Source organism: Vidua macroura, chromosome 2, assembly GCF_024509145.1.
Source record: "Vidua macroura isolate BioBank_ID:100142 chromosome 2, ASM2450914v1, whole genome shotgun sequence".
Taxonomy (NCBI): Eukaryota; Metazoa; Chordata; class Aves; order Passeriformes; family Viduidae; genus Vidua; species Vidua macroura.
In genome coordinates, this window is record NC_071572.1 from 60,077,455 (window position 1) to 60,103,588 (window position 26,134).

The following is a 26,134-nucleotide window of genomic DNA, read 5'->3' on the forward strand; positions in this document are numbered from 1 at the left end:
AATCAGTGCCTTATGAGGAGTAAAAGGCCTTTAAGACACCCCCCCACCTCCCCCCCCCCCCAGCTGCCCATCTGAGGTTCTGTTTCATTTTGCTCAAAAGAAAGCATAGGTATGCTGTGGGGCCAGGCTGGAGTGGGCTTGGAGCAACCTGGTCTAGTGGAAGATGTGCCATGGCAGGGGCTTGGAATAAGATAAGCTTTAAGATCTCTTCCAACCCAAACCATCCCATGATTCTATGATTCTCTTTCCCACCTTTTCTTCCCTATCTCTTCTACCTCCTTTCCACAGCAACCCTCTGCTTAGTCTGTTTAGGAGCAGAAAGATGTTGATAACCAGATCTTCTCACAGACTGAGGAGGAGAGAAACCTCCCAGACCTCTGGCAGTTGGATTTGCAGTGGGCAGGCTAGAACCCAAACAAGCACCTAGGCATGACAGCTCTTTGTCACACCCACAGCAAACTAGCTCAGCAATACTATTTGCTGAGTATTTTATATTTTTGTAGACATTGAAAGAAATAGGATTAATCTGACAACATCCATCCAGCTCTATCCCCACTAACAGTAAAGGGGAAAACTTCATAGGATCACAGAATTCTTTAGGTTGGAAAAGCCTTATGAGATCATCAAGTCAAACTGTTCCCCCAGCGCTGCCAAGCCCACCACTAACCTATGTCCCCAAGTGCCACATCAACAAAGCTTCTGAATCCCTCCAGGAATGAGGACTCCACCACTGCTCACGACAGTCTGTGCCAGGGCTGTACAACCCTTTTGAGGAAGCCATTTTCCATCATATCCAACCTGAACCTTCCTGCACAACTTGCCATTTGCTTTAAGTCAGAAATCTCCCAAAATGGTCAGTCAGGCCTGTGAATTGTGAGCCAAGGCTGTAAAGCCAGACAGGAAAAAGCAGGTGGACAAAGCAAATTCCACCATATAAAAGCATTGATATGACTTGGGATGGGTATTCCAATGACCAGAAAACTTCTATTTGCGATAAACAGCAGGATATGGTAAAATCATTGAGCACTGATTTTATCCTTCCAGCAGGATAACAGGAGGCAAACAACTTTCCCAACTTGTACATTTGTGTATAAATTACTACAATGAGGCATCACCACTGTGAATACCTGTGCATTTATGCATGGAGAAGATGCAGAGTTGTGATCATAGACACACAGATCCATTTTAAACAGTCTCCCTGCTATATAAAGGGTGGCTCAACAGTTCCCCTTGCCAGATGAAAGGAGGAAATATTCACTGTCAAGCAACACCTGAGCAACTCACCAGGCAGAAATGGCTCCAGGTACTTTTTATTACAGTTTAAAAGGATTTGTCAATGCTGCCATGTGTGTAGGCTGAGAGGAGATGATGATGGGGTGGTATGTGGTGGGATACACACACTCTGTGATAGCCCTAACTTACAGTATGGTAATTTATAAACCAATGAAAACGAATACCTTTCCCTGCAATGTGACTTTAATTCATGAATTAATCTTTAGTCTAAACAGGCCAAGTCCTAGTCTCCAGGGCATTTCTCCTCCAAGGGGTATGTGTCTGAGATTAAGTTTGTGGTCTTCGCAGCAGACAGACACTAGGGTGAGTCAGATGTCAAAGGCTGAAAACATTTACAGTTGACAAAGATTACCAAATTCTGCAGTCATATACCAGAGAGCCAGTCAGAGCACAGGTAATGTCACCATCTCTCACCCCAGCGAGGCAGACAGCCAGCATCACATCAGCAGTACAGCATAAACCATGGCAACAGTGAGGTGCTCCCAGACTTTCACCTGGCATTCATCATCCCCTGCTTGCTCATGTAATCAGAGTGCACCATGCTCTTTTCACATGGGCAAGGACTCATGAGAAAAGGAAAACTATGAGTGTATCAGGGAAAAACATTGGGACACATACTAATTTTCATGGAGAAACCATGACTCCACCCAGGAAGACACTGCTGGTAACACTAGGAGAAGCACAAGCTCTTGGTGGGGGCAGGTGTTGGTGAAATGGTTTCAAAGAATTTTGTAGAAGGCTAAGTTTACTCTTGGTGCCAAGAGGCACCAAGGAAGATGAGCCTTCAAACAGCATGGACCGAAGAGACTGGGAATTAATTCCCAGGTGCCACTCCCTCCTCAAACCAGTTTCTTGAGGACTACTAACACCTTCCGCTGTGCTTTGCTGCAGGGTCATGGTTCTCTCCTCTCACCATTGCCATGATCACTCTGGGACTGCAGTGGCCACAGCAAGCTGTCACCTTTCCAGCCATACCCCTTTCTAGCCTGTTTGCCAATGCTGTGCTGAGGGCTCAGCACCTTCACCTCCTGGCTGCCGAGACATACAAGGAGTTTGTAAGTGGTGTGGTCTCTGGTCAACACCTCCACTTCAGTTTGATGGCTTCAGGACTGTGTAACAGACACCTTTCAACTATTGGTGTCTCCTTTGTCCTCTTTTGATGAGGAGAGAAGGTGTAAACAGGATAGCACAGGTTACGTCCCATCAGATTAGACCCTATTTCCTCCTCTTAGCCCTCTGCGCCCCTACTCTGATCCTGCTTATCCCCCCCTCTCAGGACTATGGCTGCACAGGTTCAGCTGGGACATGGCACAGATATGTGACAAAACTTTCCTGTGTTCGTCAGCTCTGGTCCTGGGAGAGTCTGAGTGCTTAAAACTAGCTAGTTTCTTCTGCTGATAGGAGCTGGCATGAGCTGTCCTTTGGGGTCATTTATTCCTTGGGAGAACCCAATTCAGATACGGTTTCTGTTCACCTCAACACCTTGGCTTAGGAAGACCTTTAGGCCCAGTAGCTATTGTGCCAACACCATATTCCTACCTGCCAACTCTGTCCAAAAGAACCTCGTCATTTATTTATTGCAAAGAGTAACCATTCAGAACAGCTTGGGAAGTGTCTGAGGTCTTCTCCAGAACATGGGCAATAGATCTGTGTGTATTTGGGATGTCTCCATAGGAACGCACCTATATTCCAGAGGACCAAAGACACACAAACAAGAATTCCCAGGTAGCATTTTGTTACTCGGAAACCTTCCCTGCTCCCATGAAGAAGGATGATGTTCAGCAGAAATCAGTAAGTTTTTTTCACCCTCAGGGCAAGCACAGACCTTCCTGAAGAGCCCAGCTGTGCTTCACTGCAGGAACAGAGGGTTTCCATATGTGAACACTTGAGTGCTTCATTCCTCTCCTCCCTTTTTGATTACTTGAACCCTGCATAAAGAAAGAAATACATTTCTGGGCTACACTGTAAATCACATTCCCACCCCAAGCATGAGAAAAACTATTGTCTGCACAGGACACAGGTCTGGGTGGTGCTCTTCAGCCTGAAAACTTTGTGTCTGCTGAAGCTGTAGGAGTGGTGGCACATTTCCAAGTATTCTAGAGGGAGCAGGACTTGCTATCAAATACCCCTGCACAGCTTTGACCCTTTCTTGTCCTAATTTCAGGACATTGAGCTTCTTCAGTTTTCCCTGGTTCTCATCCAGTCCTGGCTGACCCTGGTGCAGTACCTAAGCAAGATGTTCACGAACAATCTGGTTTTTGGCACCTCAGACAGAGTGTATGAAAAACTAAAGGACCTGGAAGAAGGGATCCAAGCTCTGATGAGGGTAAGTTGCAGCATGTAGCATGACTATAGAATTGCAGAGATCTCCCAGACAGAGGGCACTCAGCTGGCATGGATCCTTGAGAAATCTCACCACCTTCCACTCTGAAGACCAGTGGCATCCTTCGGACTTTGTCTGCCTTTAGATAATGAGATCATGATACTGCACATTGGGTTTCATCACTAGGGAGGATAAGAAAACACAGAACAGATATTAACGCACATCGCAAAGTGCTACTGCTCAGGAATTCAAACAATTCACATCCAAAGTCTTCCCAAACCCAGCAACAAAGAAATATTCAGTTGTACTAACAGCAAATAATATTTGCTACATCTCCATGCAAAATACTTTGAAATGTGGCAAATTTTTTGATGATTCACAACATTTTATAAAAACATCTATGTACAGATGGAAATCTACACTCTGGCGTTTCCCTCATACATCAATGCATCCAGAGAGCTGAAAGCTGTGGGGTGATCCTCTTCAAGGAAGAATTAATCATAGATTCACAGAATGGTCTGGTTTGGAAGGGACCTCAAAGCTTGTCTTGTTCCAACCCCACACCATGGGCAGGGACACCTTGCACTAGACCAGATTGCTCCAAGCCCTGTCCAACTTGGCTTTGAATACTTCCAGGGATGGGGTAGCCACAGGTTCTCTGGACAACCTGTGCAAGGGCCTCACCATCCTTAGGAAGATTTTCTTCCTAATACCTAATCTAAATCTCTCTTTTAGTAAAAACCATCCCACCTTGTCCTGTCTCTATCTGTCCATGTAAAAAGTCACTCTACCTTTGCTCTACATCCCCTTTATAATCTACTTAATTTTTGCTTTGTTGCTTTAAATGAAGTTGTGTATTATCTGCCAGGACACCTTTTCAGTTATGTTTATTCTGTAATTAAGTTTATCTTGCAGGCTTACCCTGTAGCTAGAGCTCTGAGACCTGCAGCTGTGAGAAATAAGTCTGGAATATTGTTTATATCTTCCAGGATTAAAATTACTCTGAAAGTCAGGCTCAGTGTCCTGGCACTTCAGCAGGAGAAAGTAGGGATAGGTATCAGTACCACATCCAGATTTTTGTGTGGGTGAGAAATTCTTTACTGTGAGGGTGGTGAGGCCATGGCACAGGTTGCCCAGAGAAGCTGTGGCTGCCCATCTCTAAAAGTGTTCAAGACCAGGTAAAATGGGGCTTGGAACAATCTGGTCTAGTGGAAGGTGTCCTGGCCCATGACAGGGAGGCTTCAAATTAGATGGTCTTTAAGGTCCCTTCCAACCCAAACCAGTTTGTGACTTCACGATTCTATGATTTTGGTCCCCATTTGATATGTGCTTGGGCATTAGGAAATGGTACACAGAAACCAGCCAAACAGTCATATTTCACCCATTTGTGGATCCTTTTTCTTAACCAAAACTTTCCTGTTTGTGGCAGCTGGTGACCACAGCAAGGCAGGAGGAGAGTGCAGCTCTCAGCTCCAGATGTACATGGCTTGGGTCTGGGTTAGAGCTTTGTTTTCTGGCAAAGTGGGAGAAAAGAGAGAATTATTTGCCCGGTTCCATCTCCTTGACTGGAAGAGGTACAGAGAGACCCTGCAACTTACTCTTTATTTTAACACCCCAAAGACACACTCCTACCTCCCTGCAGCCCTGTGCCCAGCTCCCTTCTCACTGTAGCATCACCCCTGCATCACTGCTCTTCCTGCAAACACATACACTCAAAAATATGTTTGAAATATTCTTTAAGACTGGAGGGAGCAACCCCTGACCTCATTTAAAGTTCAGTGGGAACTGTGGCACTGGGCCTGTGGAAATCTTAGAATCACTGAGGTTGGAAAAGACCTCCAAGATCACCAAGCCCACGACTGACCACTACCTTGTCAACCAGACTAGAGGACTGAGTGCCATGTCCAGCCATTCCCATAACACCTCCAGGGACAGTGACTTCACCACCTCCCTGTGCAGTCCCTTCCAATGTTTAACAATCCTTTCTGTGAAGAAATTCTTCCTGATGTCCAGCCTGAAACACCTCTGGCACAGCTTGAGGTTGTCCTGTTGTCCTGTCACTTGTTCCCTGGGAGCAGAGCCTGATCCTCGCCTGACTCCATGGTCCTATCAGGGAGTTATAGAGAATGAGATGGTCCACCCAGAGCCTTCTTTTCTCTAGTCTGAGCCTCCCTAGCTACTTCAGCTGCTCCTGGTGCTCCAGACCCTTGCCCAGCTCCATTCCCTTCTCTGCACATGCTCAAGCACCTCAATGTCTTTCTTGTCAGGAAGGGCCCATAACTGCTCCTGGGACTGGAAGTACTCCAGCAGTGCCCAGGACTAGAAGGCCATTAGTGCCCTGGTCCTGCTGAACACACTATGGCTAATGCAAGCCAGGTGCCGTTGGCTTCTTGCCCACCTGGGCACACATGGGCTCATGTTCAGACACTGTCAGCCAGTACTCTCAGGGTCATTCCCAGCCACTCTGACCCAGCCTGGGGCACTGCATGAGGTTATTGTGACCCATGCCCATTCCCAGGCCCCCACCACCTCCACCAGCACCTTGCAATCCTCTTGCAGGATCTGCAGGACCGAAGCTTCTGGGGTCCCCAGATCCTCAAAGCTACTTACGAGAAATTTGACATCCACCTGCGCAGTGAGGACGCACTACTGCAGAACTATGGCTTGCTCTCCTGCTTCAAGAAGGACCTGCACAAAGTGGAGACTTACCTGAAAATGATGAAGTGCCGGCACTATGGAGAGGGGAACTGCACCATTTGACACTGGTGACAGTTCCATTCCTGCTCCAGCCTCTTGCTGACCATGGCTGCCCTACTCCTCTGAAAGAAAACTGGAGAATAAACCTGCTACTGCCAACATGTCTGCTTTTTGGGGTGGGACAGGCTACTGTGAGGGGCTGGGAGGGAGGAGTGACCAATGGAATAGGGTGGATTTGGATCTTAGGATGTTGTATTTGGTATTAAAGAAGCGTATTTGGAGTTTGGGGGATAGGGGAAGCAGATTTAGGGGTAGATTTGTACTGGGGAGTAGGTTTGGGAATGAGGGTAGATTTGGAGCTGGGGAGGAATTTGGGAGTAGATTTGGGGCTGAAGTGTGGATTTGAGTCTGAGGAGGGTGGATTTGGAACTAGGGGTGCAGATTTTGAGCTGGGGTATGGATTTGGTGCTGAGGATAGATTTGAAGAGGTGGGTTTTGGGTTGCAAGGGATAAAGTTGGACCAAAACATGTGGAGGTGGTACTGATGGTTGGATTTAAGGCTTGAAGGACCAGAATGCAATAAAGTGCAAGAGAAGGCGGAATGGGCTTGTATCCCCAAAGAAGACTTTGCAGAGACATTTGTTTGGAAAAGGTTCTGGGAAAAGGTCCTGCTGTGTTTTATCTTTATTTTTCAGTATGAAGGTGGTGAAGACATGTCAAAGGTACTCAGAGAAGCTGTGATTGCCCCATCCCTGGAAGTGTTGACAGCCAGATTGGATGGTGTGGATATTCTCAGCTCAGTCAGAGAGAAAGAGAAAGGTTTTCTAACCAAGCAAGAGCCTGGGAAACAGTTGGGAAAGAATGTAAATAATTCTCTAATCTATCTTGTTATTCACATTGTTTATAGATATGCTCTGCCACTGTGCGTCATTCACTGCATACCAATGGTGTGACATGTTTTCACTCTAAGACCAATGAAATTAGTCTTCTCAATGTTCTCTATATATAGAGCAGTACATTTGAAATAAATCGGAGCTCATTTTCTTTGCCTTCTGATCTGGAGTTCTCTGTTCCCGTCCTGCTCGACAGCGACAGGACGGGGCTTGGAGCAACCTGGTGTGGTGGAAGTTGTTCCTTCCCAAGGCAGGGGGGTGGAATTGGACAATTCTTCTTAAGACAGACTGTTGTAGGATTCTATGCTGTGGTTCTATGAGTATGACATAGTCTCTTGGTGATGGACATTCTCTCCTCGGAGCCCCAGTCCTGTTCCAAGCTGTGACATGAGCACCACCACAGCAATGCCTGTTACCAGGTGACTCCAGGCAGTCATTGTTCAGACCTGCTCACACATCCCATGTGTGTTCTGCTCCTTCTGGCCTTGCTATTAGCAGTGGACCCATGCCCAAGGCACTCCTGGAAGCCCTTCCAGCACCCCTGGTCTCCCCATGGTGTCAGCTGCTGGACTGCTGCCATGCTGGCCTGACCACTGTGCCCCCTGACACCAGTGGATGGATCTTACCATCTTGTAAGTACCCACCTATTGGGATACACAAGACAGATGCTGGACTTTGGACCTGGTTAGCGTAAGAGATTTGGTAAACAAAATGCCTTGGCAAGAACAAACAGCTTTCAAGATTGCAAGGATTAAATCAGACAGACTTACAGGAAAAGAAAAATTACATCAAGCTCTGCAAGCAAGAGATGTAAAATGTGTAAGTTTGTTTATGTGATGATTAACCCAATCATTGTAGCAAAACATTACTAGCCTTCCTAAAATAGTATATAAGTATTTGTACTCCACAATAAATTCAGATTCTTTAACCATCTCAAAGTCTTTGATGGAGGGACAGATGACTCTTCAACTAATTAAAGTTGAAAAGAAGGGTATTTATTGCAGCATGCTGGACACATGGAATAATTTCCAAATATATGTGCAAAGAGCTGCAGACTCCTGCTCTCTATTTATACAGAAAAAGTTTTACATATCCAAGTGGTTTCTAAGGACACATAATATATAATCATTACCTGCCTGCTTCGTATTATAATCAGCTGAATATCCATTACAGCTGTACTCCCATTGCATTGGGACTATCCATTGCAACTGTACTCCCTTAACTGGGTTGGTGGGATTTTGAAATAAGGGAGTGGGCGTATGGGAGGAAGAAAGCCATCTGTGTCATGGTGAACTCTTCACCCATGGCCAGTTGGCAGGCCTTTTGGATCTGCTGGTCATGGGCCAAGCCTCTCCTAACTGTTTGATAATTCTTAAGGCAAGGTATTTCTATGGTCTCTGCTCCTTCACAATTCTTCTATCCATGTCACTCCTAGCTTTTCTTTCGTAATGTATTCATTACTCTTTAACTAAGATTCTCTTACTCTTTACTCAATACTCTTTAACTTGATTCTTGCCACCTATTTACTAACTTAGCTTTTTAACTAATTTTAAAATCTTAACTAAAATATGCAATCTTCTACTATCCCAATTATATTCCCAGCTGGCCCCTCAACTCATCTACAGTTTTCAATTATCCTAAATATATTTCCAGCTGACCCCTTGACTCATCTTCCCCATCTCTCCAATCGTCGATACCCACCAACCCACAGAGCCCCTTCAAATTCCTGTACTCAGCTTGTTCTTGCTGGTAACTCCTTCTGGGACAGTCGGGAGAACCTCGCAGAAGACTTGCTAGTTCTGGGAGGCTTGTGCTGCACCACAAGGGAGAAACCAGACTGGCCATGCTATGGCATTTCCAGGCAAACCCTGCTTCTACCTCAGCAGCCGAACTTGCAGGGAAAAGGGTTTTCCTGAGGGGCGACAGTGCGAATAATTTCTTTGTAGAGATTTCAGTGATGCCAGAGACTGAAATCATTCAGACCTCAAACACTGATATAAAGTTTTGCTCATTATAACAAAAACTCTATTAAGAAGTTAGAACCAAAGAAGCCTCCCTGAAGATATCTGACTGGAACTTTGACCTTTAAGTTAAACTACTAAGACAAGATAAAGGGTAAACCCATTTTTTAATCATCACAGGACTAGGAAAAAACAAACAAGGCTGAAGGAGAGTAATGCATCCACAAGAAAGCCAAATACAACACAGATTCTTCCCTGGCTGAGTTTGGGATGTGGGAGACCATAGCCCACAGAAGCCATGTTTTCACTGACTGCCCCCAAAACAAGGCGAGGGAAGGAGGTTTTGCATGTAACCACTGGTCAGAGGCAGTGAATACTCATCCTCCCTTACACAAACTGGCCCAGCTGTGGAACGCCCAACCCCACAGGCCACATCCATGGGACCTGCACATGAGAGGCAGTTGAGGGTGTGTCATAATCCATCAAAGACCTCCTGAACTGCTGCCCCCCCACCCTTCCCCCAAGTCATTCCTGAAGCCTTTCATCACAGGACTTGCATCATGTGCAACAAACCCAGAGTCTGTTGTAAGAGACAATGGCAAACTCCCCCCTGCCCTAGGGAGATGCCTGGGTTTTCCTACCCAGACTGAGTGTATATTAACCCGTCGGATTCTATGCATTCTGGGGAGACCTTCACCACCAAGAAGACCAGCTGGAGAGGATCAACAGAATATTGTTGGGATCCATGGAGTGGTGATATTTTCCTTATTTTGTTCCTGTCACTCTCTTTCTGCCCCCTCCCCCACATCTATTTTCTATTTATTTTCTTTTCCTATCTCTCTCTATTTCTCATATTTACTATCAAATAAAATCCAAACTATTGTTACTGGCATATGGTCTTTTTTGTGTGTTACTTCGAGCAGAGTAATTTCTAAGAACTTTATTAACTGGATCTTGACAACTGACAATTCTATTTCTACTTTTGGAAAGCAAACATGGAAGGAATACCAGTGGACTGAGAGCTTGTAAGTACCCTCCAGCATCTAAAATGTCAGGACTTCAAGTATTTCCTATCCTTTTGTCTGGTTTTTGAGTACCCATGCAACCCACTTCCATGTGAATTCAAAGCTGGACTGCTCAGCAAGGAGGCTGTGAATCCCCAGGGCTTCCTGGGATGGCAAGAAATGCTATGCTCTGTGAGTCATGTTCCATCCTACTGGATCTTCCCTGTGTCTGCTACCCTAGGGATCAGTTTATGGTCAGCTGCCACCATCCAGGAACAATTCCCTGCAGTGACCCAAAGAGATGTTCCAGTAAAGCTGCTGCAGGATATCATATGAAAATTCTATTTCCTCCCATGACAGAGCTGGTGTAACTAAATCTGTTTGTGTCATTCTAGAATCCTCAAGGACAATGACTTAAAAGCAGTGAAGCACCATTCACTGGAAGGCTGCTCCTGCTGAAGCACCTGTAAGCACAGTGGGCTGCTGCCTCCCCCTCCCTTTGACCCCTGCTGCTCAGCCCACCCAGCAAGTGGGCTTTATCCCTCCTGGGTTTCTGGATGCTGGCAGAGCAGAACTGGGCTCTTGGTGCTGCAGTAGTGTCTAGGGGGGGGAATTCCTTTTTTTTTTTTTTTTTTTTCTTGAAACATTTCCTTAAAATGTTTCCAACATTTTGAGGGGTGAGAACCACCTTGAGCAAAGCAAGATCCAGGCATGCCCTAAAATAATTTTGGTGGAATAAGAGCTAGAACAAAAATCCTGGAGGTGAAAGTCCCTATTGGGCAGGAGGGTCATCACAAGTTCCACCACTGCAAACTCAGATGAGAAAGAAACACTGTGAGAATAATCAGAGACAGGGAAGATGCTGCCAGCATCAAAGCAAATGAAAGTAAACACAATAGTGCAAATGGAATGAACATCTGGTGTTCTAATTGTAACAGGAATTTATCTGGCAATAAGATCAAGCTGACTGAGGAATGTGCCTTTGAGGCACTGCCTTTTTTTGCAACATCTGGGAGTTATAAACGTTTCTAGTATATTTAGAGAAGCCTTTTTGCATCTATAACTCTTTATTTGTTAAAAATAACAGGAGTATTTTCTAGAAATGACTGTTTCTCTTGCTAAAAGACAGCTGAGCTGAAGGGAACAATGCAGGTGGCTGGATGATCCATGCCAGAATAACACATCCTAGCAAGGTTGTCCATAATCAGCCAGCACAGAAGACCTCTCTTGAGAGCTTTGCTGTATCCTGAAACAAAAATAAATAAAGCACCTGTGCCCTTCATTTCCTTTTCTGGACAGTTTAAAAAGATGGAGAAAACGGAAAATGCTTCCCTATTCTACCTTGGAAATGCAAATTTCCTGCAAGTGGATACTACTTTGCCCCAGCTTCCTGTAGGACTCATTTCTGTCATCTTCTCTTTCTCCAGAAAACTTTCTGGGAATCACCTCACATAGATCCACAGAAGCACTTTCCAGGCATGGCATGGAATGTGGTTTCTACAAGACCTGTAAGTGTGACAGGGTCTAAAAGCACATCAGAGTGAGACTCTGAAGGACAGTGGGGAAGAGCATGTTTGCTCTCTACTGTAAAGTACTGACTCCTACTGTGGATAACATCCATGGCGCACAAGAAGCCTGCAGCTGGGAAGCCACTTTTTCCTGATCTGCTTATCTTCTCCAGTGCTTCCTTGAATGAGCATCAAGTTCCATCAGCAGCAGTGGTAGCCTGGGACGATAGATAAGAAAGAAGAGAGTAGTGGCAGGGTGACAAGGGTTGTGGAATGTCACTAAGATTTATAGCCAGAAACTTCACTTTGTACTTAAAAGTGAAATACAAAGACAACTTGTGTCTCCAGACGCCAAGTTTCTTTTAGACATAAAGGAAACTTGGTGTCTGAAGAAAAGCTGGCACAATACATGGAGGGTTCTATCAAAAAGCCCTTGATCTTGGCTTTCCACACTCGTGAGTCTACATACATAGGAGGACACATGGACAGGCCCTCCCCACATGCTGCTACCCACACAGCTCACGTCTTTCCCATCACCCCCTGTGTCAGGGACCAAAGACGCGTCAGGGACCAAGGATGGCCATACGTGGTCTGCTGTTGTGCACATCAACAACATAATGTAGAATACCTTATTGTTGGTCGGTAGGACTTTAACTTTCAGAAATGAAACTATGTATTGGTCACCTGGTGGGATTCAACCTGTGAAAGGGGAATAATACACAGTAAAGCTGTTGTTGGCATGGAGGCTGTTGTGACCTCATCATATGTGCTGGTCCTGCATGAGATAATGTTGTAACTGGCCACTCCTGAGCAGGAGATATAAGATGTAGTCCTAGGGTGGAGAAGCAAGGAAGGTAATGCATGCCAGCAGGGTTCAGCCTGCTTGGAAGGAGCTTATTGTGGCATCTGTCCTGACTGCACGGCTTTGCTTTGCTCTCCTGCCTTCAGCCATGCAGCAATGATAACAGGAGAGCTCTGAGAATTCTGGTCATTCCAGAGGAATCAGAGAATGACAGAATAATGAGGTTGGAAGAGACCTCTAAGATCATCAAGTCCAACCTGTGCCGTAACACCTCAACTAGACTATAGCATCAAGTGCCATGTCCTGTCTTTTTTTAAACACATCCAGAGATGGTGATTCTACCACCTCCCTGGGAAGACAATTCCAGTACTTTATTATTCTTTCAGTGAAAAATTTTTTCTTAATATCTGACCTATACCTTCCCTGACATAGCTTGAGACTATGTCCTCTTGTTCTATCAGTTGCTGCCTGGTGGAAGAGGCTGACCCCACCTGTCTACAGCCTCCCTTCAGGAAGTTGTAAAGAGCAATAAGGTCACCTCTAAGCCTCCTCTTCTCCAGGCTAAACAACCCCAGCTCCTTCAAATGTTCCTCTTAGAACTTGTGTTCCAAGCCCCTCACCAACCTTGTTGCCCTCCTCTGGATGTGCTCAAGCATCTCAATGTCCTTCCTAAACTGAGGGGCCCAGAACTGGACACAGTACTCAAGATGTGGTCTTACCAGCACCGAGTACAGGGGAAGAATGACCTCCCTACTCCTGCTGGTCACACAATTCCTAATGCAGGCCAGGATGACATTGGACTTCTTGGCCACTAAGGCACATTGCTGGCTCATGTCCAACCGGCTGTCAACCAGCACCCCCAGGTCCCTTTCTGCCTGAAAGCAGCCACACTGTCCCCAGCCTGTAACGCTGTAGGGGATTTTTGTGGCCAAAATGTAGAACTCGGCACTTAGACTTATTAAACTTCATGCTGTTGGACTCTGCCCATCCATCCAACTGATCTAAATCTCTCTGCAGAGCCCTCCTTCCTTCCAATAGATCAACACAAGCTCCCAGCTTAGTGTCGTCTGCAAATTTACTAATGAAGCACTCGATGCCCTCATCCATGTCATCTATAAAAATATTAAATAGAACTGGTCCCAGTACAGACCCCTGAGGGACACCACTGGTGACTGGCCACCAGCTGGATGCAACACCATTCACCATCTCTCTTTGGGCCCGACCATCCAGACAGTTCCTAACCCAGCAAAGAGTGCTCCTGTCCAAGCCGTGGGCTGCCAGCTTCTCCAGGAGTATGCTATGGGAGACAGTATCAAAGGCCTTGCGGAAGTCTAAATAGACAACATCCACAGCCTTTCCTGCATCCACCAGACAAGTTAACTGGTCACAGAAGGAGACCAGGTTGGTCAGACATGACCTACCCTTTGTAAACCCATGCTGACTGGGTCTGATACCCTGGCCATCTTGTAAGTGCTGTGTGATAGCACTCAGTATGAACTGTTCCATTATCTTACCTGGTACTGAGGTCAGGCTAACTGGCCTGTAATTACCAGGATCCTCCTTCCTACCTTTTTTGTAAATGGGTGTCACATTGGCCAGTTTCCAATCATCTGGAACCTCACCAGTGAGCCACGACTCCTGATAAATGATGGAGAGCGGCTTTGCAAGCTCATCTGCCAGCTCCCTCATCACCCTAGGGTGGATCCCATCTGGTCCCATTGATTTATAAATATCCAAGTGTCCCAGCAGTTCTCTGACTGCCTCCTCTTGGATAACAAGAGGACCATTCTGATCCCTAGCACCACCTACCAACCCCTGAGGACAGTTGTCTTGAGGACAAGCTGTCTTACCACTAAAGACTGAGGCAAAGAAGGCATTAAGAATTTCTGCCTTTTCCTCGTCTTTAGTTACTAGGTTGCCTGCCTCATCCAATAAGGAACCGAGGCTGGTTATACCCTTCCTTTTACCATTAATACATTTGTAAAAACTTTTTTTATTATTTTTAACAGAAATTGCCAAGTTAAGTTCAAAATGAGCTTTGGCCTCCCTGATTTTTTTTCTACATGCCCTAGCAGCTCCCTTAAATACTTCCTGAGAAATCAGTCCCTCCTTAGAGAAATGATACATCTTTTTTTTATTTTTAAGTTCCTTCAAAACCTCATTGCTCATCCAGACTGGGTGTTTGCCTCATCAACTCATCTTTTGGCACACAGGGACAGTCTGTTCTTGTGCCCTCAAGATTTCTGCTTTGAAGCACACCCATCTCTCCTGGACTCCTTTGTTTTCAAGGGCTGTTACCAAAGGAACTTTCTGAATAAGTCTCTTAGATAGGCCAAAGTCTGCCCTCCGGAAGTCCAGTGTAGAGATCTTATTGATATTCCTCCTTATTTCACCAATTATCGAGAATTCTATAATTTCATGATCACTGTGCCCCAAGCGGCCTCCAACCTCCACATCACCCACCAGTCTATCTCTGTTTGTGAACAATAGGTCTAACATAGTCCCTCCCCTGGTGGGCTTGCCCACCAGTTGTGACAAAAAGTTATCCTCCACACACTCTAAAATCTTTCTAGATTGCTGTTTTTCTGCTGTATTAAGTTCCCAGCAGATGTCTGGTAGGTTGAAATCACCTACAAGAACAAGGACTGATGATCCTGAAACATTGTTCAGTTGCTTATAGAATAAGTTGTCCACCTTTTCATCCTGGTTGGGTGGACGATAGCAGACTCCCAGCAGGGAGTCAGCCTTGTTGGCCTTCCCCTTAATTTTTACCCATAGGGACTCAACTTCATCATCATTAGTTTCAATACCTATGACATCCAAAAGCCACCTAATATAAAGAGCCACCCTTCCACCTCTTCTCCCTTTTCTGTCTCTTCTGAAGAGCTTGTAGCCATCCATGCAGTGCTCCAACTATGTGAGTCATCCCACCACGTTTCTGTGATGGCAACTACATCATAGTTTTGCTGTTGCACCATGGCCTCCAGCTCTCCCTGTTTGTTGCCCATGCTACGTGCATTGGTGTACATGCACCTCAGCTGGGCTGCTGATTTCTCCCCTAACAGTCTTACCATCCTTGGGCCTGCTTCCAGACAGCCCAGCTGCATCCCCTTCCCCCTTCAGATGTAGTTTAAAGCCCTCTCAACAAGGTCTGCCAGTTCATGAGCTAAAAACCTCCTGCCCTTAACAGAGAGATGTATCCCATCTGATTCCAGTAGAGCAGGTGCCATAAAGGTTGCTCCATGATCAAAGAATCCAGAATTTTGCCAATGACACCAACCTTTGAGCCACTTGTTAATGATGTGAGTTCTCCTATTCCTTTCATCATTTTTCTCTGCCACCAAAGGGACTGAGCAGAACACTACCTTTACACCTGTCCTATCAACCACTTGACCCAGTGCCCTAAACTCCCTTTTAATCGCTGTTGTAGTTTAACATAGAAGTGATTTTTTTTCAGGAAGTTGAGTCAAACTAATTAGTAGTTAAGTTTAGATATTAGCACTTGGAGTGACTATTAAAAGTATAAACACGCTTCTGAGAACACAGGGGGTTAAAAATAAGAACTCTTAAGAAAACTTTCTCTTTTAGTTCTAGTCGTTAGAGAGTGCAGACTTCTCTTGCCCGGCCTCGGGTTAGGTGGGGGAGGGGAAGCCATGCGACCTTGTTTAGGTAAGCCGAGGGGCTGGGAGTCTGGAGCTGAGCCCAGCTCCTGTGGACAGAAGGGTAGAGAGAAGTAGAGATGCTTTTGCTCCTCTCCCCTAAAAAGGAAAGAGACAGAGAGTCTAGCAGCACCTAGAAATTTACTAGCAGAAGAGAAAGAGAAGGGGGGGGGGAATGCTCAGTGTGGGAGGCAGAACACTAGACCAAAATATCAACCGTCTAGAAAGTCTAAACTTTTAACCCTTTCCAAAAAATGAGAGCTTTTTAAAAGTATTACTCCTCCTTAATTTGTAGTAGAAGAAAAATAGTCTGAGAACTAAGATATTAAAAGAAGAAATATTTAAGTAAGAAGAAATAATGAAGTAGCTTTTAACTAGACTTTTCTTATTAACCATAGACTAAACCAAAATCTCCTGCAATAGAAACTGCATTTTAAGAAGATGCAGTAGTGACCCAGAAAAACCTGTTTCAGCTTCAAACAGCACAAAAATAACAAAAAACAACAACAAAAAAAAAAACTAAAGAAAGAATAATAATACCCTCTGTCTTCGAGAAAAAGATGAGTCCTGTTTAAACCCCTCGGCCCCAGGGGAAAATGGGGGGGACTGTAGTCCCAAATAAAAAACTAAACTGTTATATTTTTAAGTCCATAGCAAAACATCCTTAAAAGAGCCCTATAAACAGTCTGTCCATACACAGTAGTAAAAGCACTATAACATAGAATAGAGAGTGTCACACTAACAGATTTTTTTTCCGAGCAGTTACCATGTATAACAAGGAAACACAGGAGAGCAGCTGTGTTTCCTAAGGAGTCTGTAGTGCAAGAGAAACTTCTCTCTCCCTTAATAATTTAAGTATAGATTACCTGAAAAGTAGTAATTTGATCAAGAATCCCAAGTAATATTTCATAACTAAGTGTTTTTAAAATTAAAAAGAAGAAGAGTAGTTTAAAAAGTCTTCATCCTAAATTTAGTTTATGTGTTTTCTATATTAGTAGTAGTTTAATAAAGTTTTTTTCCTTTGTTATTAAGCTCAGGCCTGCTCTGCTCTATTCCTAATAACATCTCACAATATTTATTTTAAAAAAGTACATTTTCATAGAGACGCTGGCATTGCGCCAGTGTCCAACCATAACATTTTTGGTTCCCTGACCGGGAAATCGAATTCTAAGCAAGATGAGATAAAGATAAGATGAGAGCTGTAAGATAAAATCAAAAGAAATAAGAGCAAAGCATGTATTAAGTTATAGTACCAATATAAAAGTAAAGAGTTAGTGTAAGTTATTGTTTTATGTAGAAGTGTGTTGAATGTAATTTTGATAATAATTTTAGAAATGTGTGTTCTCAGAGGCAAAAGGTAGAGTGTCGTAGTTTAACATAGAAGTGAATTTTTTCCAGGAAGTTGAGTCAAACCAATCAGTAGTTAAGTTTAGATATTAGCACCTGGAGTGACCACTAAAAGTATAAACACGCCTCTGAGAACACAGGGGGTTAAAAGCAAGAACTCCCAAGAAAACTCTCTCTTTTAGTTCCAGTCGTCAGAGAGTGCAGACCTCCCCTGCCCGGCCTCGGGCTAGGTGGGGGAGGGGAAGCCATGCGGCCTTGTCCAGGTAGGCCGAGGGGCTGGGAGTCTGGAGCCGAGCCAGCTCCTGTGGACAGAAGGGTAGAGAGAAGTAGAGATGCCTTTGCCCCCCCCCCCCCCCCCCCCCGCAAAAAGGAAAGAGACAGAGAGCCTAGCAGCACCTAGAAATTTACCAGCAGAAGAGAAAGAGAAGGGGGGGGGGAATGCCCAGCGTGGGAGGCAGAACACCAGACCAAAATATCAACCGTCTAGAAAGTCTAAACTTTTAACCCTTTCCAAAAAATGAGAGCTTTTTAAAAGTATTACTCCTCCTTAATTTGTAGTAGAAGAAAAATAGTCTGAGAACTAAGATATTAAAAGAAGAAATATTTAAGTAAGAAGAAATAATGAAGTAGCTTTTAACTAGACTTTTCTTATTAACCATAGACTAAACCAAAATCTCCTGCAATAGAAACTGCATTTTAAGAAGATGCAGTAGTGACCCAGAAAAACCTGTTTCAGCTTCAAACAGCACAAAAATAACAAAAAAAACAAAAAACAAAAAAAACTAAAGAAAGAATAATAATACCCTCTGTCTTCGAGAAAAAGATGAGTCCTGTTTAAACCCCTCGGCCCCAGGGGAAAATAGGGGGGACTGTAGTCCCAAGATAAAAAACTAAACTGTTATATTTTTAAGTCCATAGCAAAACATCCTTAAAAGAGCCCTATAAAAAGTCTGTCCATACACAGTAGTAAAAACACTATAACATAGAATAGAGAGTGTCACACTAACAGATTTTTTTTCCGAGCAGTTACCATGTATAACAAGGAAACACAGGAGAGCAGCTGTGTTTCCTAAGGAGTCTGTAGTGCAAGAGAAACTTCTCTCTCCCTTAATAATTTAAGTATAGATTACCTGAAAAGTAGTAATTTGATCAAGAATCCCAAGTAATATTTCATAACTAAGTGTTTTTAAAATTAAAAAGAAGAAGAGTAGTTTAAAAAGTCTTCATCCTAAATTTAGTTTATGTGTTTTCTATATTAGTAGTAGTTTAATAAAGTTTTTTTCCTTTGTTATTAAGCTTAAGCCTGCTCTACTCTATTCCTAATAACATCTCACAACATTTATTTAAAAAAAAGTACATTTTCATAGAGACGCTGGCATTGCGCCAGTGTCCAACCATAACATTCGCCTTGACACTCCTCTTTTCAATCTCATCACTGCCAGCCTGGAATATCAGCAGTAGGTAATAATCAGAGGACCGAATCAGCCTAGGAAGTCTCTCAGTGATATTTTGTACCTGGGCCCCTGGGAGGCAGCAGACCTCCCTGTGGGATGGGTCAGGTCGACATACGGGGCCCTCTGTCCCCCTCAGAAGGAAATCACCCACTATGATTACCCTTCTTTTTTTCTTGACGTTAGAGGTGGTAATCCATTTTTTAGACGAGTCATAATTGGGAGGCTCACTGGGCAGATAATTTTCTTCTAAACCATCTGGCTGGCTCTCTAGATCCAGGGCCTCATACCTATTCTGAAGTGGCACCTGGCTAGGGGATGGGGGGCAGGAGGGATTTTTTGTTATTACCACTCCGAGCAGGGACCCATTTCCACTCCTCTTCATCTACCAGGTGCCCCTTTATTGCCTGAGAGTGAGAGGCATATGAGTCCTCTGATTTTTGGTGGGCCTCCCTTAAAGATGTAAGGGCTGAACTCCACCAGTCTATTTCCTTTTCACTATCCCTGATACTCCTTAATCTTCCAACTTCGTCCCTAAGCTCGGCCACTAGCGAAAGGAGGTCGTTCACTTGTTCACGCCGTAGGCAGGCCTTCTCCACAACACCCCCTGAAGCCACTGATAAGCTCAAACACTCCGGGCAGGAATGGGTCTGTACAGACACATCGTTTTTGGAGGGCTCTATTTGGTCACATACACTTGTACCAACCACAGATTTTGACCGGGTTAAAACCATTGCTTAGGAGAAAGCCCAAGATCAATCAACCAATAAAAACATCTCACCAAACTAGCAAGAATCTGCAGCCTTGCCTGCTTGCCCTGCCTGCACGAACTGCTGCGCAAACTGCTGTGACCCTGTTTGCCTGCTCCTGTTCGCCGCACTCCGGGTCGCCGCGCTCCCCAGAGGTCTCTTATAATGAGTCACTCAGGAACAAAGGAAGCTCCTGTTCCTGAATGGCTCACAATGGAAAGGAAAAGTAGGTAAATTGGGAAGGGAGGAGGGGCTCTCTGAAAACATGGCTGCTGGAATGGCTGCCACAGACTTGTATAGAATGGGGTGGGTTGGAGGAAAAACCTTTTGGCCTCCCTTGTTTTGCAGAGTCTGACAAGAAAAGGCTGATGTTATAAGTCTCTCTCCCTCCCCAGGTATACTGTCCAGGTGCTGCAGATGTTTTCCAGCCACAAAACATGGGGAAATCATGGTGCTTTCCCAGGTTCTTGCCCAAAATTTTCAAGGGTATTTCCTTCGCTTGAAATGAACATAATTTCCATTACTTGCCATAATGTTCAAGCATCCAGGATAAATTATGGGAAAAGCCAGGGAGGAGACATTCAAGAGGTTGAAGAAGTGAAGGAGAAGTAAATGTAATGGCAGCAATACCTGTGCTTGTTCTCCAGCATTTGTTCTGATATAGGAAGTGCTGGGGCTTTCCTTGGATGCTATTTCCTTGACTGTCATTTCCTTTCTGTTGCTTCACAGAAAGTCAGGGAAACAGCAACAGTGAGGGTATGTCACCACCCAAAGACAAGATGCCTCAGCCCAGTCACTCCACTGGACCATAAGGAGGATGCTGTGAACAGCCAAGTCCTGGGGACACACCCTTAGTTATTTCAGCCTTTTCATCACCCTTAGGGACAATGTATCCCCCTGCATCCAATTGTCCTGTTAGGGTTTTCCTTGGTGAGAACAACCCCCATATCTGTCAGAGCCCTCGTAGGCCTCACAGTCGCCATAGATCCAGGGTTTCTTCTCCTGGGGATTCCTCCTTGTTTTTGGAGGTTCTCACCCGAAGCTGTTATTTTGTTCTTGCACAATTAAATTATTTGAAGGATCCAGATGTCTGAGGCTGTGCTATGGGAAACCAGGGGCTGAGCCAGTAAGGAAACTCAGTCTATCTGTGTGAGTGTGGAATGTTGAGCTGCCAAGGGGCCTCGGTCCCAGCTCAGGTGGTGTGAGTGTGACTGGGGAAACAAAAGGCACAGAATGACCGGACACTCAAGACACAACAGGAGCCCATGAACCCGGACTTTCACACTTAGATGTGAATGTAAAAAGCTTGGAGTTTCCTTTGTTCGGGCCCTTGTCCACAGTCACTTTCCAGCTCTTTTGGAGACCCTACATGCACTGGAAGAGGCACTAAGTTCTCCCGAGCCTTCTCTTCTCCAGGCTCAATAACCCCAGCTCTCCCAGCCTGTCTGCAAAGCAGAGGTGCTCCAGCCCTCAGAGCATCTCTGTGGCCTTCTTTGGACTCACTCTTGCAGCTCCATGTCCTTCTGATGCTGGACCTCAGAGCTGGAGGCAGCACTATATGTGGGGTCTCACCACAGATGGACAGAATCCTCCCTTCCCTGGTGCCCATGCTCTGTGATCAGCGCAGCATGAGGGGTTTCAGGGTGCCAGTGCACACAGCTGGGCTATGTCCAGTTTTTATACACTGGTCCTTCTCCGTTTCCACTTTATTTTTTGCCTGCCTTCCCTCCTCTCTGTTTCTAATGCAGACCTTTGCAGAAAATAAATCTTTGCTACCAATTTGCCTTCCTCCACAGAGAAAGAAGAGGGACAAAAACCCTCCAAGGGAACATTTCTTGTGCTTTAGAATGTTATAATAGATATTTCACATTTCCAAATAGATACATACATTGTGGCAGGATTCTGAAATCTGACTTGTGGTCAGGGGTCCTCATTTTAGCCGATATCTCTGCTGGTCAGAGTGAGAGATTATAAAGGTTCCTGTGGATACTAGGACTAGTTGCTTATCCTTTGCAGTAGTATGGGTCCTTCAATTTTGTTGTGGCTCGCTGTTTTAGGGGTTTTTTGGTGCTGGATTTGGTGTGTTTCTTCATTTGCATACTGCCTCTGATGTCACTTCCTCCTCACAGCTCTGGGTGCTATTTTCTAGGAAGCAGCAGGGGTGAAACCCAACCCGACTGGGAGGGATTTCTAATGGGATGAATAACAGGTAATTAACAGGGGATGAACAATGGGTAATTAACAGGGGGGGAACAACAGGCAATTACTTAACAACAGGCCATTAAGTAACACTCTATAATCCTTTAGGAAATAAGCACTTTCTTGTTCATAACACCTGGGGCAGCCGATCCCAGTGCCCCTAGCAGGAGCCTTGGAAGCAGCAGGCTGGAACGGCAGGGATGAGCAGAAATCCTGGGACAGTGGACAAGAATGTCTCAAAACTCCACAGCAATAGCTGGAACCTGCAGGATGTCCTGGCAGGGCAGGGGGATGCAGGGCTTAGCACCAGAAGAAACGTTCCCCGCTGGCAGTGAACGCCTTTCCTCAAGCAGCAGATGCAACCATCCTCTTCCAAAGCCCAGCAGGGACAGAGAGGCTGCCCCCAACCCCGTCTCTTTTTACCTGCCCCTCATTCTCATGGTATCTCTGCCCCACCCCCCACCACCCCGAGAGAAAATTCCCAAAAACCAAAGGAGTTCCCCTCCCTGTCGTCTCAAACACCCAGCCATCGGTGCTTCTTAGAAACTCAGTGGGGAAAAATTCCACAAGTAACAAGGAAAAACAGAAAAAACCCAACCCACAACAGAATAGCAGTGACAACTTAGACTCAAAGAGTATGTGAAGTTTACTTCACTCCATTGAACCCTTCTTCATTTTGTGGTCCCCTAAAATCAAACTCAGTCTGTTCTTAAGAAGGAATATATGTCCATTTTCCTGCACTTCCAGCCAGGTTGTCCTACAGCAGAAGGACAGAAATCTGTAGAGGGCCCAATGTGTAGAAAGGCAGAACATCAGGGTTCAAATTCAGTAGTGCAGATACCAACTTAACCATGGGCCAAACCAGTAACAACTGTCTGCTTGCAGAAATAATTGAATCTACAAGGCTGGACATTGATTGACAGCACAGAGGTGCTTGTCTGGATTTTTTCTCCAATGACTTTGCTCACGTTGCATGCACATCTGAAATGGTCTCACTGGAGAAGAAAGCTGTTGAGACTCCTTTTGTCATAGATAACACAAAATGACTTCAACATCTGAAGTGTGCAGATGGGATCTCCAAGCATAGCAAAGCAGGGCTCCACTAAAATTCAGAGGAATATGAACAAAGATCTTCTTCCTTCATTCTTTTAATCCAAACTTCATCTATTTACAGCAAGTGTAAGGAAATTAATATATAAACAAGCAGTGGGTTGGTTATTTTCCCCCACTGGAAATCTGGCCTCAAATTTTTCTTTTAAGTAATAGGCACAAGAGATTTCAGACTTAGAAATCCAGCATTGAAGAACTGGGTTTTTTTAATGCTGGAGGTGAAAGCCCTTAATGCTTGATGTGTGATATTTTGGGGGGAAAACAGTCTAAAAGGAACACTGCAAAAATAGCTTATCGTGAGAAGAAATTACTACTCTAATTGAAGCAAGAGCACCTTTTTACAGGTCCATAAAGGTATACACAGAAAAGACATAGACTTGTTGGAGCGAATCCAGAGGAGACCACCAAGTTGATCAGAGAGATGGAGCACCTCTGCTGTGAGGAAAGGGAGAGAGAGTTGGGATTGTTCAGTCTGGAGAAGGTTTAGGGATGACCTAATTGTGGCCTTCTGTGAAAAACAGGACCACACTCCAGGTACTAAAAGTGATTTCAGCATTTATTATAATAAAGAGGCCTAAAGCAAGGGGGGCTCGTGGGCTGAGCAGGAGTGTTCCCATCAAGACCCAGCACCAGCTGGGTCTTCCTGAGCAGTGATGTCCCTGATGTTCCAGGTAGAGCGGCACCAATTCACTGGGTCAGATGCCTTTTTTATCCTGGATTGGTTTCTGTTTGGATCCTTTCATTTGCATGAAGGTTTAAGGCACTTGATTGGCCCATTACAGTTCTGTCCAGGCTGGCTTGTTTCACTGGGGAGGGTGGTGCACTTAGGTGTAATATGGTACGTTGAGTACTGTATTTCTTATAACTATCCTTTTAACCCCTTTACAATATAATAACCAAACTAATAGTGTATGCTTAACAATTATCAACTGTTTTGCAGCAGTTTCTAACCTATTTTTAACACTTCCACTAATGAAGGGAGCCCACAGGAAAGATGGAAGGAGACTGTTTACAAGGGAGTGACAGGACAAGGGAGAATGGCTTCCCACTGCTAGAGGGCAGGGTTACATTGGATATTAAGAGGAAATTCTTCCCTGTGAGGCTAGTGAGGCCCTGGCACAGGCTTCTCAAAGAAGCTGTGGCTTCCCACATCCCTGGAAGTATTCAAGGCCAGGTTAGACAGGACTTGGAGCAACCTGGTTTAGTGAAAGATGTCCCTGCCCATGGCAGGGGGTGGAATTGAACAATCTTTAAGCTCCCTTCCAACCCAGGTTATTCTGTGATTCTGTGATTTTGTGACTTATGAAGTTTTCTAAGGTTCTGACTCCAAAGTCTGTTTGGAAGAAGTGGTGAGCACTGTGGGGAGGGTGTATAGATAAGGATCATCAAGTTCTTCCCATATCTCTTTGTAGGACACCTTTGGTTTAACCATTTCCCTGCATTTTTTACTGGGAAATCCAGCGTATCATGTACATAATGTTACACAATTAAGACAAATGCAAATGTTGCTGAAGTAATTATTAATAATTTGTGTGTACCTAGATTTAAGCAGGAAGTCCATTACTCACTCATTTCTAAGGTTGGAATGTGCCATAGTTATACTATACAAATGCATGAAAGTAATTCAATTCTTTGTGATTTGGTTTTCTTTTTGTAAACAAGCAAAAAAAAAAAGTGTCTTGCTTTTTCCAGCATCAGAGTAGATGATGTAATGTTGTGTTAACAGATGGAGCCCTGGCATTGCTTGGGGTTGGTGTATGTATGTATTAAATATAGATGCTAAGAATTCACATTTTGCTATTGTAGGAAGGCTTTGTCCTCCATTTTTTGTGCAACCCTTTATGCAATGCACACTTCATGTAAGATGTTTCCAGACTTTTGTGTATGCTTCTCTGGGTCACGGGATGCCAACACTAGGGAGTTCAATTCCCTGGACATCAGACGTCTAAATATAAAGTATTTGAGATTATCATCTCTGGCTCAGTTCTCTGGGACATGATTCATGCAAGCTATTTTTACCATTTCCCTTAGGATGAGTTGTGTTGTTTCCTGGAAGTGCTTGTTTCTCTTCTTTGGCTGTGAAGAAAGCTGGAGTGAACATCATGGGTGGTGTGGACTTGTGTACTTGGATAAATCCCTCCTTGCAATTTCAAATCTTCTGCCCTTCTCTTCTGCTGCCAGTCTCCCAGGTCACTGCTTGGTCACTACCTGGGTCTGCTGGGAAATCTGTCTCTCTTTCCACCTCCTTCCAGGCTGAGGCTGGACCAGACATCCTTTCAGGATGTCCCCAGTCACTCTAATTCTGAGTGAAGCTCAATAGAGGCATCTGTGGTAAACCTAGAAGAATCTGAACAAAATATGGCTCTGGTGATGCTTTCAGCTCCTGGTTGCCTTTACTCATGCGTACAACTATAGAACCATAGAATCACATAATTGTTTGGGTTGGCAGAGACCTTAAAGATCATCCTCTTCCAACCCCTGCCATGAGCAGGGATGCCTTCCACTAGACCAAGGTGCTCCAAGCCCCATCCAACCTGGTCTTGAACACTTCCAGGGATGGGGCAATCACAGCTTCTGTGGGCAGCCTGGGCCTGGGCCTGGGCCTCACTATCCTGAAAATTAAGAGTATTTTGCTTGTGCCTTATAATTGGTTGTGCCTATTAAGATATTGCATGTGTGCATTTGACTTCTTAATCAACCCTTCCACTGGAAGGGTCTGGACCAACATCCTCAATTCAGTTTGGTGCATTAGTTCTGATCCTGAGAAAATGTCCTCTCAAACCCTTGTTCCTCTTTGTAGTGGGTTGACTTTGGCTGGATGCCAGGTGCTCAGCAAGCCACTCTATCACTCCCCAGCAGGACAGGAGAGGGAAAATAAGACAAAAAGACAACTAGTAGGTTGAGATAAGGTAGTTTACTAAAGCAAAAAGAAAGCAAATTCTTTTGCATGCATAAGCAAAGGGGAAGAAAGTTTAATCTCTACTTCCAATGTCACTTCCCCAGAAACAGGACTTTAGCATGCATAGCAGTTGCTCTGGAAGGCAAACATTGTAGAATAACAAATGCCCACTGTTCTTCCTCCCTCCCTTAGCTTTTATATCTGAGCTAAGAGCATATGGTGTGGAATATCCCTTTGGT

General features: G+C 44.7%; 1 protein-coding gene and 2 long non-coding RNA genes across 7 annotated transcripts; 2 read left to right on the forward strand and 1 right to left on the reverse strand.

The window, feature by feature from the left end:
• The first annotated feature begins 1,253 nt into the window (after positions 1-1,253).
• On the forward strand, positions 1,254-6,453 carry LOC128803433 (somatotropin-like). Of its 3 annotated transcripts, none has more exons than XM_053970396.1 (7): positions 1,254-1,303; positions 2,185-2,348; positions 2,968-3,084; positions 3,307-3,384; positions 3,458-3,619; positions 5,046-5,190; positions 6,176-6,331. In XM_053970396.1, the coding sequence occupies exons 1-7, from the start codon at positions 1,294-1,296 to the stop codon at positions 6,235-6,237; spliced, it is 738 nt and encodes a 245-aa protein (XP_053826371.1). In that variant the 5' UTR covers positions 1,254-1,293; the 3' UTR covers positions 6,238-6,331. The 3 variants fall into 3 exon arrangements, with proteins under 3 accessions (XP_053826371.1, XP_053826374.1, XP_053826372.1); XM_053970397.1 differs by lacking the exon at positions 1,254-1,303 and adding an exon at positions 1,470-1,596; XM_053970399.1 differs by lacking the exon at positions 5,046-5,190 and having other exon boundaries at positions 6,176-6,453.
• Positions 6,454-7,604: 1,151 nt separating this feature from the next.
• LOC128803819 (uncharacterized) lies at positions 7,605-11,385 on the forward strand. Its single transcript, XR_008435847.1, has 3 exons — positions 7,605-7,838; positions 10,567-10,637; positions 11,297-11,385. It is a non-coding gene; the product is annotated as an uncharacterized LOC128803819 (long non-coding RNA).
• LOC128803816 (uncharacterized) lies at positions 10,866-19,824 on the reverse strand. 3 transcript variants are annotated; one of them, XR_008435842.1, is made up of 4 exons: positions 19,720-19,824; positions 11,771-11,897; positions 11,513-11,695; positions 10,866-11,417 (listed from the first exon to the last, which is right to left on the reverse strand). It is a non-coding gene; the product is annotated as an uncharacterized LOC128803816 (long non-coding RNA). The 3 variants fall into 3 exon arrangements; XR_008435844.1 differs by lacking the exon at positions 19,720-19,824 and adding an exon at positions 15,292-15,380; XR_008435843.1 differs by lacking the exon at positions 19,720-19,824 and adding an exon at positions 12,308-12,378.
• Between the last annotated feature and the right edge of the window lie 6,310 nt (positions 19,825-26,134).

What these genes read in the sequence shown, in the direction of transcription:
- LOC128803433 (XM_053970396.1), top strand. An exon ending in CCGAGACATACAAGGAGTTT is followed by an intron (nt 2,349 to 2,967) that starts GTAAGTGGTGTG and finishes ATGTCTCCATAG; the next exon opens with GAACGCACCTATATTCCAGA. An exon ending in CATCTCCTTGACTGGAAGAG is followed by an intron (nt 5,191 to 6,175) that starts GTACAGAGAGAC and finishes ATCCTCTTGCAG; the next exon opens with GATCTGCAGGACCGAAGCTT.